This window comes from Lynx canadensis, chromosome D4, assembly GCF_007474595.2.
Source record: "Lynx canadensis isolate LIC74 chromosome D4, mLynCan4.pri.v2, whole genome shotgun sequence".
NCBI classification, from domain to species: Eukaryota; Metazoa; Chordata; class Mammalia; order Carnivora; family Felidae; genus Lynx; species Lynx canadensis.
Genome location: NC_044315.2, coordinates 11946201 through 11961897, shown reverse-complemented (window position 1 = coordinate 11961897; position 15697 = coordinate 11946201). Strand labels below are relative to the sequence as shown.

Below are 15697 nucleotides of genomic sequence, written 5' to 3'. Positions count from 1 at the left end.
TTGCTTTGTGTCCGTGAGACTGAGATTTGTACATTAGTTTTTAATTTGTTGTCTTATCCAGAGAGTCTTCATAAAGGAAATGTGGGTACACTGTTCTTGTCTATGTGTTGTACTCAACTGGATATTTGTTCTGTATTTTCCATGATCCCTGCGAGACCACTGAACCAGGGGCCTCAGCACCAATACCTGCCTCTTCTGTTCAAAGCATTAACCATCCATCAAAGTCTAAACACAGCCTCGTACTTGCTTTTGGAAAACTTTCTCATGCCTAGGCCTAGTTCCTCTTCTCAGGCATTAGTGAGGAGAGGCCACAATTTTCATGAGGAGACTGGGTCTCATTTGTATGAAGTGGGACTCCTGTCAAGGAAAGCAAGCAAGAAGGATTGACCATCTGTAGTAAACCATCATTGTTTTCTTCTGGCGTGTCAGTCAGCCAAGGGGAGGGAAGGGGGTGGATCCATGAAAAAATGGGGGAAGAGGATATTTCTGCTTAAAGGTGAACTTGGTAGCTCCAAATGCCCTCCTTTACTGCTGAGATTGTCATAGTGCTGGAAGGAAATTCCCATGGTTGTGGTGGGGAGCTGAGTAGAATGTATTCCATTGCAATATTAGACAGTCAATCAAATGCCTCCTGGAGCTTTCCGCTAGCTCCATTAAAGAGTTCACATCCCAGGGCGCCTGGGTGGCTCATTCGGTTAAGCGTCCCACTTCGGCTCAGGTCATGATCTCACAGTTCATGAGTTCGACAGCTGTGCTGTCAGCTTAGAGCCTGGAGCCTGCTTCAGATTCTCCTGTCTCCCTCTTTCTCTGCCCCTCCCCTGCTTGCGCTCACTCACTCTCTCTCAAAAATGAATAAACATTAAAAAATAATTTTAAAAAAGTTCATGCCCATCCATTTTGTCCAATTGTAACGTGGGTTCTCCAAAAGAACACTATAAGAAAAGCCTACTTATTATTGAACCCATTTATTGCAGGTGTCTTGAAATCATACGGATCCTACCTGTTTTTGTTATTCTGTACATCCTTTATATTTATTTCCATACACTGGACACATTATGCCATAAATAAGCATAATAATATGTGATAAGAATAAGTGAGAGAAGTTGAAACCAAATCTGTCTCTACAGGTTTCTCTGGAAGTAGGTAGAGACATACCTATATTTTTTTGAATGTTTACTTACTTATTTGGGGGGCGGGAGGGGAGGTGGCAGAGAGAGAGGGAAAGAGACCAAGCAGCTGCCATGCTCAGCGTGGAGCCCGATGTAGGGCTCGATCCCACGACCATGAGATCGTGACCTGAGCCAAGGAAGTCAAGAGCTGGGCACTTAACTGACTGAGCCACCCAGGCGCCCGAGACATATCCATATTTTTAAGAAATTAGCCATAATTTTCACATACCCAGTACCGGCTATCATGGTAATTCATAGAGTCAAAGAATTTTTAGGTCCAGGGTATATGGGAAGTACACTAGTTAGTGTTTCTTTACGTGTATTTGTCAGAACATTGGCCTCTAGGGGAAAAAAGTGTGGGGTGGGTTCCTAGTCACACAAATTTGGGAACCCCCACATCTTGTGTCTTACTCCTAGATTCTTCACAATGAAAAGTCAAGTGTAAGTCAGCATTTCCCAAACTTACTTGACCACAGAGTCTTTGCCCTGTGGAACAGCTGTAGGAAATGAGTGGGTTCTCACAGTGGAGGCTCAGAAAATTAAGCCACCGGTCCCAGGTAACAGAGCCAGTAGTGACAGACAGGACAAGAACCCTCGGAGGGTAGGTAGCCTGCTTCCGAATGGCTGTATATTTGTATTGACAGCAATAGCTCAAAACATTTCGAGATGATTTTTTCCCCTTGAAATTTATTTAAAGAACCGTTTCTAAAGTATCCAGGATCCTAGTTTAATTTGGAGAGATTTATCCCTTAGCAGATGGAAAATGTGTCAATTGGCTCATTCAATTTAGTAGTACTCTTTATTCATATGCATCAGAAATGGAACCTGAATAGTAAGCTTGGTGGAGGGAAAACAAACCGCTCGCGAGGCTCTCAGTCTGAGGGGTGGGGAAAGGAGAAAGCCAGCAAGCAATTAGACAAGTAGATATGTAATTACAAATTACGACACATGCAATGCAGAAAATGAACTGTGTGCTGTCGGGCTGAGTTTAAATTTGCAATCTTTTTTTTTTAATTGACCCGGATTCAGAAGGGGTCAATAGCAGCTGTTTTTACGGTTTCTCTGGGTGCTCAGCCCAGAACAGTGTGAAGCTCGTTAACAGCCCCTCCCCTTCTTGTCTTCCCAGCCGGGTGGAGCAAAATGAGCACGCAGTGAGCCGGCCCAGCCTCTGGCCCAGCCTCTCTCCCAGCCGGCCCGACGCCCACCATGAACCACTTGGAGGGCTCCGCGGAGGTGGAGGTGACCGACGAGGCGGCAGGCGGGGAGGTGAACGAGTCGGTGGAGGCTGACCTGGAGCACCCCGAGGTGGAGGAGCAGCAGCAGCGCTATGCGGGCCGCCCCGGGCGCGGGCGCGCCGTCGAGGACCCGCGCGCCCCGCCGGGGCAGCAGGAGGAGGAGGAGCGCGGGGAGTGCCTGGCGCGCTCGGCCAGCACGGAGAGCGGCTTCCACAACCACACGGACACGGCCGAGGGCGACGTGATCGCCGCGGCCCGCGACGGCTACGACGCGGAGCGCGCGCAGGACCCCGAGGACGAGAGCGCCTACGCCGTGCAGTACCGGCCCGAGGCCGAGGAGTACACGGAGCAGGCGGAGGCCGAGCACGCCGAGGCCACGCACCGCCGCGCGCTGCCCAACCACCTGCACTTCCACTCGCTGGAGCACGAGGAGGCGATGAACGCGGCCTACTCGGGCTACGTGTACACGCACCGGCTGTTCCACCGCGGCGAGGACGAGCCCTACGCCGAGCCCTACGCCGACTACGGGGGCCTCCAGGAGCACGTGTACGAGGAGATCGGGGACGCGCCCGAGCTGGAGGCGCGCGACGGGCTGCGGCTGTACGAGCAGGAGCGCGACGAGGCCGCCGCGTATCGCCAGGAGGCCCTGGGCGCGCGGCTGCACCACTACGACGAGCGCTCCGACGGCGAGTCCGACAGCCCCGAGAAGGAGGCGGAGTTCGCGCCCTACCCGCGTATGGACAGCTACGAGCAGGAGGAGGACATCGATCAGATTGTGGCCGAGGTCAAGCAGAGCATGAGCTCGCAGAGCCTCGACAAGGCGGCCGAGGACATGCCAGAGGCCGAGCAGGACCTGGAGCGCGCCCCCACCCCGGGCGGGGGCCGCCCTGACAGCCCCGAGCTGCAGGCGCTGGCGGGGCAGCAGCGGGCGGCGGGCACCGCGGGCGGCGAGGCGGGGCAGCGGTACAGCAAGGAGAAAAGGGATGCCATCTCGCTGGCCATCAAGGACATCAAAGAGGCCATCGAGGAGGTGAAAACCAGGACCATCCGTTCGCCTTACACCCCCGACGAGCCCAAAGAGCCCATCTGGGTCATGCGCCAGGACATTAGCCCCACCAGGGATTGTGACGACCAGAGGCCGGTGGATGGAGATGTAAGTACGCGCGGGTTTGGGCTCCAGCTGCGCGCGTGGCCTTGCTTGCCATCGGGAAATGACTTCACGAGAAAAGGGGTCCTGGGGTGGGGGGGACGCTAAAATCGCGCCCACGTGGAGCCTCGGAAGCAGCTTGTGTTTAAGCACCCCTGAGTGAAACACAGGTGGATCGGCGTTTAAGTGTTGAAGGCACTTATCAGACCTTTAGAGGGATGGCTGTAAATCGGTGGTTCTCAAATGGTGCCTGGAACGTGTGTTCAGAAATTGATTTCTAGACACATCACACTCTTCCCACCCCTCACTTCTCACTTAGAAGCCCCAGGGGTGGGACACGAGAATTTTATTTTTAAAAATTTTTTAACATTTATTTTGGAGAGAGACAAAGCACGAGCGGGGGGGGGGGGGGAGACAGAATTCTAAGCAGGCTCCAGCTCTGAGCTGTCAGCACAGAGCCCAATGCGGGCCTCAAACCCACAGGAACCGTGAGATCATGACCTGAGCCGAAGTCAGAGGTTTAACCGAGCCACCCAGGCGCCCCGAGAATTTGTAATTTTCACGTCAAGTAAAAACCACATGTGGGTCGAGCAAGGAGAGACTCGGTTGGAAACGCTTTTTTGCAAAGGGGAGAAAGGTTCTTTTGTAACAGGGGATGGGCGGGCATATAGCGGTCACATGCCATGACAGGCAGAATGTTTTAAATAAAGCACAGGTTTTGGCTTTTGCTTTGTATTCACTCTTCATAACCTAAATTCTCTGGCTGTAGAATCTGCAAGGTTCTCTGTGGCTGGGCAAAAAGAGGGTCTCTTTTATAGGGAGGAGCAAAGTGGGCTGGAAAGAAGGAGGCATGGGGAACAGGGGTGAAAGCGTGGCTTGAATGCCTTGCAGACAAGAGTGTGTTTTAACTGGAGGCCAGCCCGTTCCCACCCAGAGGGGCCCTTGAGGAAGGGTTGTAGGCTGGCTAAAAGTTCAAGGACCTGGAGGAACGAAAAAGGTTCAGGCAAAGATTAATTAACCGACATTTTGTTCTGACTGATGGACAGTTAGCTAATCATTTTTCAGGCAAAAAAAAGTGAATTTGAAGGGTCTGTGTCTGACCTTGTCATAGGTAATCAAGGGGACTCCTGTGAGTCTTAGGTGAGTCATGGCGGGGGGGGGGGGGGGGGGGGGGGGGGGGGGGGGGGGGGGGGGGGGGGGGGAGGGGCAGGGGGGGTGGTCTTTCCAGTAAGCTATTCCCAGAACACAAAAGGGTAGGGGGGAGGTTTCGTTACCTTTGCTGTTTTCCAGAATCACAGGGCTCAGGTGAAGTTGAGGGTCAACTAACAGGGTCCCAGGTGGTACTGATGCTGTTGGCCACAGGACCACCACTTGAGAGCCACTTTCTTAAAGTAATCCCTTAACAGTTTGGAACCGCCATTGTGGCACCTTTTGGAGGGCATCAAGGGAATCCTTCTGAGGTTTTTCCTGCCAGAAGTTTCTGCAGTTTTTCACCCACCCTGTGCCTCACGTTGTGGCTTGCAGTAAGGGAGCCCGGGCACCCTTCTCCACAAAAGTCCTGTTTGGGGTTTTAAACCGAATTGTGCTTCGTTGAGAAAACGTACAGAAGGCTCTTGCTGCCCCTGCTAATGTTTTATTTTCCATTTTTGAAATATCTAAGAAATTTGGTAACCTGGTAAGCTTGGATGTCACAGTCCATTCAAAATAAATCGAGAAGGCTAACCTTTGCCTCCACAGCCTGGCACTAAAGCTTCTCTTGAATAATTTTTAGGCATTTTCATTTAAAATGGGAGCTTGGACTAGAAGAAGGTTTAGGAGGTTAAATTCAATTTCATTTCATTCTGCATCCTGTGGTTGCACCAGGTTATTTCTCCGTCCATGTTTTGGAGTGAGAAGCCATTATTGGAAGCCGTTTGTTCGTTCGACTTATGCGTGAAGGGCTGTAGAGGTCAGGGGTATCGTTCACCTCCTCTTTCAGTAACAGTCAACATTTGCTGGTAGCTAATTAAATCGCTGGCACCTTTCAGGAAAGGTGGGAAACTGGTTGGGAATGGATCTGCGTCCTCCCCAGCAGGGGGGCAGCGTTGAATCAGGTAGTTCAGCGATGCTCTGCGTCTCCCTTCTGTTGTCACATGCCAACAGTGAAAGACAGGTGCACTCACGTGTAGTCTTCCCCTTGGCCTCCAGCTGCCGCCAGGTTCCTTCTGGCCAGAAAGGAAATACAGCGGCATTTTGCAAATGTAGGGGAAGTGGAGCGGATTTTCAAAAGTAAGGAGATGGTCGGGGTGCCTGGGTGGCCCAGTCGGTTAAGCGTCCGACTTGGGCTCAGGTCATGATCTCTGTGGTGTGTGGGTTCAAGCCCCGCGTCCGGCTCTGTGCTGACAGCTCAGAGCCTGGAGCCTGCTTTGGATTCTGTATCTCCCTCTCTCTCTCTCTGCCACTCCCCCACTTACCCCTGTCTGTCTGTCTGTCTGTTTGTCTCTCTCAAAACAAAATAAAATAAACATTAAAAATTTTTCAAAAAAAGAGTAAGAAGGTGGCAAGAGACAGGGTTCTACATCCTTTTAGAAACTCGGAAAGCCATCAGGAAAGAAGTAGCAAGAACATTAAGTCCAGTTGCTGTCTTTTTTCTCACATACACTAGCTCCTTGACGTAACCGACTTCACCCTGTGGTCCCTGCAGCCTCACGACGAACCCACAACACAGCCCACATTGGGGCTGGGGCTTGCTTTGATTCATTTGAACTGAGAGAACAAGTTAAGCCTCTTACACGATGTTTCATTCAAAAGCTAGAATTATGATAGGATATCGCATGATGCGTTAGAAATTCATTCTGTCAGAAATTCAGCTTGATGGTCAGAGATTGGTGAGTAGGGCTTACTAGGTTATGAAGAGTTAATGCAAAGCAAAAGCCAAAACCTGTGCTTTAGTTAAAATACTCTGCCTGTCATTTTTAAGCTGTTTGGATTTGTGGGTTTTATTCCATCTGTCTTGCCACATTCATAGGAAGGACCTTACGGGCACCTGGGTGGTTCAGTTGTTTGAGCATTTCGCTTCAGCTCAGGTCATGATCTCATGGTTCATGAGTTTGAGCCCCGCATTGGGCTGTCTGCTGTCAGCACAGAGCCCACTTTGGATCTTCTGTCCTCCTCGCTCTCTGCCCCTCCCTCCCTCCGTGTCTTTCTCTCTCTCTCTCAAAAATAAAACATTAAAAGGTTTTTTTTAGAAAAAGGAAAGATCTTCATTTCTTACCTCTTGGATGGCATCATGAGAGGAAAATAGAAGTATATACATTATGTTGATTTCCATCTTAGCATCAAAAAATAGTTACTGAATGCTCTGTGTATGCTATTGTAGAAAATGAAAAAGCACTGTTAAAAAAGTGTGGCCCAAAGTCTGCCGGGAGAGTGTATTTTTGTTAAAAATACAAATTACTGCCTTTCCTTTCCAAATTGGAATACCTAGGGTGGGGGCCAGGGATATGTTGTGGTTTTGTTTGCTTTGGTTTATTTCATTTTGTAAATTCTCCCTGTGATTCTAAAACATATAAAAGATTAAGAACCACTGATTCGCAGGAAACGAATGTATCCTCTGGACAGTCGGCCCATGCGAGATCTGTGGTTTTGAGACTTCGCTAAATCTTTTATTAGCCCAGGTCTGGTTTTAGCAAAGGGGACTGTCCCCTTGTGATCGTGGTCAGCAGACCCGGACAAGGGGCCTTGGATTTCTTGCTGTAGGAGCAGTGCATTGTCAAATGGCATGATAAGAAACTACAGTGAGTAAATAGAAGGAAATAAAAACCACCTGCATTACCAACGTGCCAGAGAGAACCGCTGATGGGCTGCATCTGCTTCCAAGTTTTGCTCTTTCCGGGAGCAAAGTGGTATTTGTTTGTGAGCGAGTCGTATGGAAGGTGAAAATGGGATTGCTCATTAGCCAGAACTTGAACATATACTAGAGGCCCAGCACTGATCGAAAATAATTGTTTTCAGGGGCGCCTGGGTGGCTCAGTCAGTCAGTTAAGTGTCTGACTTCGGCTCAGGTCATGATCTCATGGCTCGTGGGTTCCAGCCCTGCGTCAGGCTCTGTGCTGATGGCTCGGAGCCTGGAGCCTGCTTCGGATTCTGTGTCTCCCTCTCTCTCTGCCCCTCCCCTGCTTGTGTTGTCTCTCTCAAAAATAAATGTTGAAAAAAATTTTTTAAAAGAAAATACTTGTTTCTGGAAAATTGTACCAATACTTAAGTGCTTTGCTTCTAGTAAAGATTTCTCTATTCCTCGTCTGTTTGAAAACTACCTCCCAAACCCCTTCTGGAAAAATTAAGGAATGACCAGTTCTGAAAAGTTTCACAATCTACCAGTCTCTCTTTAGCCAACAGAAATCGTTCTGCGGGGCACCTGGATGGCTCAGTTGGTTGAGTGTCTGAATCTTGATTTCGGCCCAGGTCATGATCTCACTCACGGTTCATGAGTTCGAACCCCCCATCAGGCTCTGCGGTGACAGAGTTCGAGCCCCGTGTCAGCACAGAGGCTGACAGTTCCGAGCCTGCTTGGTATTCTCTCTCTGCCTCTCTCTTTCTGCCCCTCCCCTTCAATCTCCCTCTCTCTCTCTCTCTCAAAACTAAAATTTAAAAACTCGTTCTGAGTAGAGAACAGAGCATGGTGGAATCAGAGAGATGGGGAGTAACAGGCATCCGGCGTCATTTGGAGGGTTGTGGCTGTTTTGAGTGGGGATTGTGCAGCTGGAAATGGTGTTTATCTCTACTCACAGAGCTGCACTAAAAGGACGGTAAAATAAGAAAAAGATGTAAAGCCACCAGGAGACAGCAGCAGAAAAGAACACACTGCCAGGACCCCGAAGTGGGGCTGGCTGCAGGGGACATTGGTGCTCCCCGGGGCTTCCAGTTGTCCTCTTCCTTCAGGCACAGGGAGCCCGGTGCCACTCTCGCCCACCCCCTGGAAGTCGGGCGTGGCCTCTAACGTGGGAGTGGTGATGTGCGATGCTCCTTCTGAGCAGAAGCCCTGAAGCCTCTCGTTAAGATGATGGGGTCATAGGCACCTGGGTGGCTCGGTCGGTTGGGCGTCCGACTTCGGCTCAGGTCGTGATCTCGCAGTTCACGAGTTCTAGACCCGCATCGGGCTCTGTGCTTCCAGCTTGGAACCTGCTTCTGAGTCTGTGTCTCCCTCTCTCTCTGCCCCTCCCCCACTCGTGCTGTCTCTGTCTCTGTCTCTTTCTCTCAAATATAAATAAAAATATTAAAAAAAAAAAAAACATGATGGGGCATAAGATGGCGGAACCTCTCTCGGCACGGGTCCCAAGGGACCGTGATGAGCAGGGCTCCCTGATGACTCTGGGGACATGTAGCATGAGAGAGGAATACACTTGTGTTGTTCTAAGCCTTGGGGATGTGGAGTGGTTGTTACACAGCCTGGCCTGATCAATACCGACTAATACACTGATAGGTTTCTGTTGACTCTGCTAAATGTCTGTGAGGATTCGTGCCATGAATTCCCCCAGAAAGGTTCAGGAATTAGAGACCCCCGCATACCTCAGGTGGCTGGCATATGGCTGAAAAAAAAAAAAAAAAAAAAAGATGGTTTGGAAAGTCTGTCACCGGAAACATTAGATTCCTTCTCCAGCTCAGGCACCAGGTTACCACCCCCTGCCCCCCGGCCCCACAGAGGGTGGGAGGTTTACTGTAAAGGAAAGGGTGACTCAGAGAAGCCCTGGACCTAGGGACACTAGTCACTGCTAAAAATGGGAATGAGGCACCTTGGAGAACACAGGGCCTACTAAGTAGTGAGAGAGGCTGAGAATGCCTTAGAATTCTTAGCTGTCAGGCTTAGAACCCACCCGCCCCTGGCCCCTTGCAGGAGGTTAGAGTATTCCCCTCCTCCGCCCCCCCCCCTCCCCGGAGGAGACAGGCCCAAGAGCAAATAACTACAGATACTCATGTTTGGGGCTTTCCTGACGGAACACCTGGGTCCCCGCCTGATCTCACCGCAGTGAAGTTTCCTGCCTCTCGTGAATCTTCCAGTGGGCTTTTTGGGGACCGACTGTTGTTAAATGAGTGCACGCCCAAGGATCACCAAACATCTGAAGAACATCTATAACGAGAAAGACAAAGACACAAAAAAGCAAACGGAGAAAGGTACTTGAAGAAATAAAGCAGTGCGCTGAGCGAGAGAAAACCGTAAGATACTTATTAGTATCCTCAGAAAGGAGAAAATAAGGGAGCCATCAAATTAGAATAGGACACCATCAGGGCACCTGGGCAGCTAGGTCCGTTGAGCGTCCAACTTCGGCTCAGGTCATGATGCCACAGCTTGTGAGTTCGAGCCCCACGTCGGGCTCTGTGCTGACGGCTCAGAGCCTGGAGCCTGTTTCGGATTCTGTGTCTCCCTCTCTCTCTGCCTCTAACACACTCGCATTCTCTCTCAAAAATAAATAAACATTAAAAGAAAAAAAAAAGAATAGGATGGCATCTTTAAAAAAAACTCCTGCCCCCAATTTTTTGACTGGCAAATATGATAGCAGAAATTAGAAATTTTAGGGGCACCTGGGTGGCGCAGTCGGTTAAGCGTCCGACTTCAGCCAGGTCACGATCTCGCGGTCTGTGAGTTCGAGCCCCGCGTCAGGCTCTGGGCTGATGGCTCAGAGCCTGGAGCCTGTTTCCGATTCTGTGTCTCCCTCTCTCTCTGCCCCTCCCCCGTTCATGCTCTGTCTCTCTCTGTCCCAAAAATAAATAAACGTTGAAAAAAAAAAAAATTAAAAAAAAAAAAATTTTTTAAATCTTTGAGTAGGAAGAGGACAAAGTTGAGGGAGTCATCCAGAAAGTAGAACAATGAAGGCAAAAGGAATGGAAAGTAAGTAAGAACATAGATAAAATGGAGAAATCGTGAAACAAAGGATGTTGAGAACTGCCTGGCAAAAAGATTGCCCTGGGTCCCTAGAACAGTGATGTGAAAATACAAAAAGGCAGGGGGCACAGAAATTTCGGAACAGACAGGAGGAAGAGAGGATCCTGCGGGCTTGCCAAGAAGTTATAACGGGTCCCAAATGGTCAGGAATCACCGTCATTTGATCACCCTCAAAATGGTATTGATCTTCTCAAAAGCAATGCTGGAAACTGGCAGGCCTACACACCCCTAATTTCCAGTTGAGTGTAAAGGTGGAATCAACATGTTTTCAGATACGCGGGGGTCCCAGGAAATTTACATCCCATGTACCTTTGCTCAGGAGGCTACTAGAGGATTGCTCCCCGAGAAGGGAGCATAATTCAAGAAAGAATATGGGGTGCCTGGGTTGCTCAGTAGGTTAAGCATCCCACTTTGGCTCAGGTCATGATCTCACCATTCGTGAGTTCGAGCCCCACGTCGGACTCTGTACTAACAGTGCGGAGCCTGCTTACGATCCTGTCTCTCTCTGTCTCCCTCTCTCTGCCCCTCCCCCACTTGCACTCTGTCCCTCTCTCTCTCTCAAAACAAATAAACTTAAAAAAAAAAGAGCTTGGGGGAATGAGGTCCCACACAGGAAAGAAACAGAGGGATTCCCCTGGGTGATGGAGAAAGAGATCCCAGATGACAGCTGTGTAGAGGGACAGGGCATAAGCCAGCGCAGTGTGGGCCAGAACCTGGAGGGTTTCCAGAAAGTCTGGAAGTGAGAGATTTCCTAATATATTTGTACCGAGAGGAATCTTCGATTGTTTTAGCAGAGTTTGGCATAAATTATTGATGAGTACACAGAAAACGAAGCAAATGGAAAAAGCGCAGTTATTTGCGCGAAAAACAGTTGTTACACAGGCAAGAAATGCAATAATATACCGCGTGTGTCCCAGCAGGGAGGAGCATAGGCATAGTCTTCAGAGTATAAACACTGAACATTGATTCACCGGAAATCATGACATGACGAGGATGAGGGAAGGTATAGTGTAAAAGAGGTAAATCCCGGTCTTTTGTAGATGCCAAGAAATAATGGCTAAAATTGAAAAGTTAAGGTGAAGCAGCACGAGTGTGGAAGATCCCAGAAGGAATGCTGAAAGACTGGGCAATGAGGCCATGGAGGGAGGAAAAATGGGGAAAGGGACGATGGTGTTTGCCAAAAGCCTGACTTTTCAAACTATATTCACCCATGTCTTTGCCTTAAATGAAAAATATAAAAGAGTAGGGGTGCCTGGGTGGCTCAGTCAGTAAGCGTCCGACTTCAGCTCAGGTCATGATCTCAGGGTTCGTGAGTTCGAGCCCCGCGTCGGGCTCTGTGCTGACCGCTCGGAGCCTGGAACCTGCTTTGGATTCTGTGTCTCCCTCTCTCTCTGCTCCTCCCCCACTCATGCTCTGTCTCTCTCTCAAAAACAAACATTTAAAAAAATTTTAAAAGAGTAGAATCCCTCAGAGATCATTCATGTACAGCATCATCTCAATGATACTGTCCGTTTTCTTGACAAAAGAGAGAAGAGCCAACATCTCTATTATGTGCACGATTTATAGAAAATGTGTCGTATGGTCACTGTGTCATATGGTGAGACACATGTAAGGTTTTGTGTGTGTGTGAAGCATGCACACTTCCATTTGGCTCACCTCCACACACAGAAGAGTAGAGAAGGAAAAGTAGGTCAAGGCGGAGGGTTGAAGAACACTAATTGGGAAGTGGATTTGCACCTTGACAGTGAAAAGTTTGAAGAGTTCAGGAGCTGTGGGCTGGATAACGGGCATTGAGTCTGGAAACCACTGAGCATGTACGGGAGGACGTGAAGCAGGGATACTATTTACCACAGTGGGAACAGCACTGGCTGAGGTCAAATGTGGATGCCCTTATTCCTCAGATTTGTATACTTATTTAGGTTCATGGTTTTTTTTTATTTTGAGAGAGAGCACAAGTAGAGGAGGGGCAGAGAGAGAGGGAGAGAGAGAATCCCAAGAAGGCTCCTCATTGTCAGCACAGAGCCCGATGTGGGGCTCAATCCCAGGAACCATGAGATCATGACCTGAGCGAAAATCAAGAGTCAGGCGTTTAACCGACTGAGCCACCCAGGCGCCCCTAGGTTAATGCTTTTTTACCTTGAAAATGAAATGTGTTCGAGATACCTTCCTTTACCAGGGTACATGTGCGGCCCATTCTGCAACTTAGGACCAGCAGCAGATTGTCATATCCCTACCAGTGGGGAGTAATGTTCGAAGTAACAGAACTTAGTTGTCAGTAACAAAAAAGGGAGTCATTTTTCCATGAACTGTGAGGACCTGAACTGACCAGGGTCATTTTTTTGAGAGAGGTGAAGATCTTACTGTTACAAACTTCAAAATGAAAAGGCTTGACCTTGAAATCCCTTTCAGAGCGCAAATAATTCATTTCAGTCATGAAAAAAAAAAGGGGGGGGGAGTGGGAGAGTCTGTGCTTTTGCTCTCTCCCCCTGGATTTGAAGCATCATCTCTGATTATTTAACTCACCTTTAGAATTCCACCTGCCCCAGAGAGGCCCTGTTTACAGGGCTGAACAGGTGTCTCCCCGCTGACCTCAGACCATTGCCGCGTTGGAATCACTGGGGCAAACCTCTTGCCCGATCTGCACAGCAGAAGGCAAGGTCTCCAATTGGACTTTGTGCTGTGTGGAATGAAATTAAGTGATGGGAAGATTGATTTTTTTTTTTTTAACTCCCAGACTCTAATCTTTCCTCTTCTCTCGACCCCGTTCCCAGGAGGAATCTTTCTCAGCTTCTTAATGGATCGTCTCACTAGCCAGTGCCTGTGTGACACTGTGGTGTGGAATATGGGGAGAGCCCCCAGGAAGCAAAGGGATGATTTAGCCAGAGAGAAATCTGTCATCACTTTCCAGATAGAAATTCAGCACACAGGGCCACAGTTTGTATGTCTGACCTGATCGCTTAATCAATTGGAGCTCAGGAAACTTCACAAAGGTCTTTAGAAAAATTGTTAGCTCCCCCGACTGTGTGCTCTCAATATTTTCTGATAAGTGGATGGGGGCTATAGAGGGGAGGAAGGGAGGGTGCAGGGAGAGGAACAGATATATCATGGGTAATTGAATTCAGTGGTAACCCAATTAAACCTGGGCCTTGTAGTCTTGGGGAATTATGAAATATGATTTATCTATAGACACGATCATCTTCCAAATGAGACCCACTCCCATTACAAGGCCAACAGGCAGCATGTTCTCAATACAGAATGCAGTCTCTCAACCCGCTAGCCTTGAGGCAGTTTTCAGTGGCCACTTTCTTGAGAATAGCCATAGAGAGGGTGTTGGGATAACAGGCACTCAACTGTGTGCTTGGTGTGCCTAACTGATTTCTTCAGTGGGTCAGGCCCTGCCAGCGGGACACCAAAAACTTAATAAGAATAGTAATGAATTGGGGGGTGGGGGGTGCCTGGGTGGCTGAGTTGGTTAAGCGTCCGACTTCGGCTCAGGTCGTGATCTCATGGTTTGCGGGTTCGAGACCCATGTTGGGCTCTGTGCTGACAGCTCAGAGCCTGGAGCCTGCTTCGGATTCTGTCTCCCTCTCTCTCTGCCCCTCCCCCACTCGTGGTCTGTCTCTGTTTCTCAAAAATAAACGTTAAAAAAAAATTTTTTTTTTAAAGAAGAGTAATGGATCGAAGAAAATTCAGAGCTGGGCTGGACATTTTGGCCTCAGTTTTCTAGACACAGTAGCTGAATATATCTGGGTTATGTGACCCAGGGGCCTCAGCCTGCCAGTCAATGTCTTTGACACATTTCACAGAGCTTTAGAGGGCAAATCGCCCTGGATATCTGACTCCCTTTGTCTTGGGCAAAGACGAAGAGGTTCCCCCAGGAACTAATTTCTTAGTGTAAATTCCAGGCATGACTAGACAGACCCCACTGGATCGAGACCACATGGCTCCTTCGGTGTGTAAGGATTCCCATCCCCCAGCACCTAGACTCACCTCACTCGTTGGCTTTGTACTTATGAATTCCAAATTTACTTCTGTTTACCCGAACTTGCTCCCATGCCACACATCTTACAGGCTCTCACTTCTGTCCACACCACAGTCCCATTCAGTGGCACCAAGACCCCACTCTCTAAATAGATGATTCCCAAGATTCCAAGCTTCCTGATTAGAATCAGGATGTTGGGTGTTGGGATCAGTATTTCTCAGGCCCGCTCAGAATTGGTAACCACCAACTTAAACTGTGGACTACAGTCTAACGCTTCATCCTTTATGACCTTATTTTCTCCTGTCTCGTAAAGCATGAGCCTGTTGCCTCTTTGATTCACTGTCAGTCAGCTGAAGGCACAGCGTCCTTTCCTCGTCTTGTATCAGAGCACGTCACCCAAAGTGGACGCCCACTAAGTATTCGTTATGTGTAAATCTTGGCCCTGCAGTGGATCTGCTGCGGTTACGTTCAGCTGCTCTCTTCCTCAAGCTAGTTTCCTCGTCAGTACAATGAGTTAGATTTATTCCCCAGGGTGACCCGTGAGAGAAGGGGATTTCCCAGACACGGAGTCCCCTGCGGAAGTGTGACTTGAGAGGCACAAGTGTAGTGCATTCGTTGCCTTCGTAGGTCGGAGCTCACGAAACATTTAGGGTGGGCCATTGGCAAATTGTGAATTAGAGGGAGTCGCCCATAGCACCCCTTCTTCACCTTCTCTGTGCTGGTGTTTCCCTTTGCTTCCCCGCAGCGCTTGGAACCCGCGTGAGCCCTCGCTGTGCTGCCCACCCTGGTGAGGCACCGCAGTGACCCGAGGTCCCCCTTTCCGCCTGCAGCAGCACCGTATGGTCAGCCTTGTTTTCCGGGACTGTCCGATTAAGTCACACTGGGCTGCTAATTAGTGCTAATGGCAACATAGACCACCCTGTTCAGGTAACATTTGCCTTTTATGGGCGTCCTCCATTCGAGAGGCTGGTTGGAGAAAGTCTGTTGAGGCAGGAGGACATTTGAACACTAACACTTCTTAGAAGCCAGCCAAGAAGGGAATGATGCCCAAATCCTGGAAAGTGAGGGCTCGATGTTAACACCTGCTCTGATCATGTGCGTTTTTGCACCCACTTTTTTTTTTCTTTAGTTTTGAGAAAGACACCGAATGAGGGTGGAGAGGTGCCCTGGCTTCCTCTCAGCCTTGGATGCCTTGAGTCACCTCCTCCTTGTCCTCTCTTCTTCTCCCCCTGCCTTGAAATCAGC

At 49.2% G+C, this 15697-nt stretch overlaps 1 protein-coding gene across 8 annotated transcripts in view; it reads left to right on the top strand.

Annotated features, from left to right (window-relative positions):
- APBA1 (amyloid beta precursor protein binding family A member 1) overlaps nt 1–15697 on the top strand; it is a 208396-nt gene that overhangs the window by 136757 nt on the left and 55942 nt on the right. For all 8 annotated transcript variants that reach the window (XR_003964148.1, XR_003964147.1, XM_030293310.1 and 5 more), the window contains exon 2: nt 2296–3557. Coding sequence is in view for 6 of the 8 variants with exons in the window: in XM_030293310.1 (XP_030149170.1) it covers nt 2376–3557 (1182 nt within the window). In the remaining 2 variants the exon portion in view is untranslated. The remainder of the gene's footprint in view (nt 1–2295; nt 3558–15697) is intronic.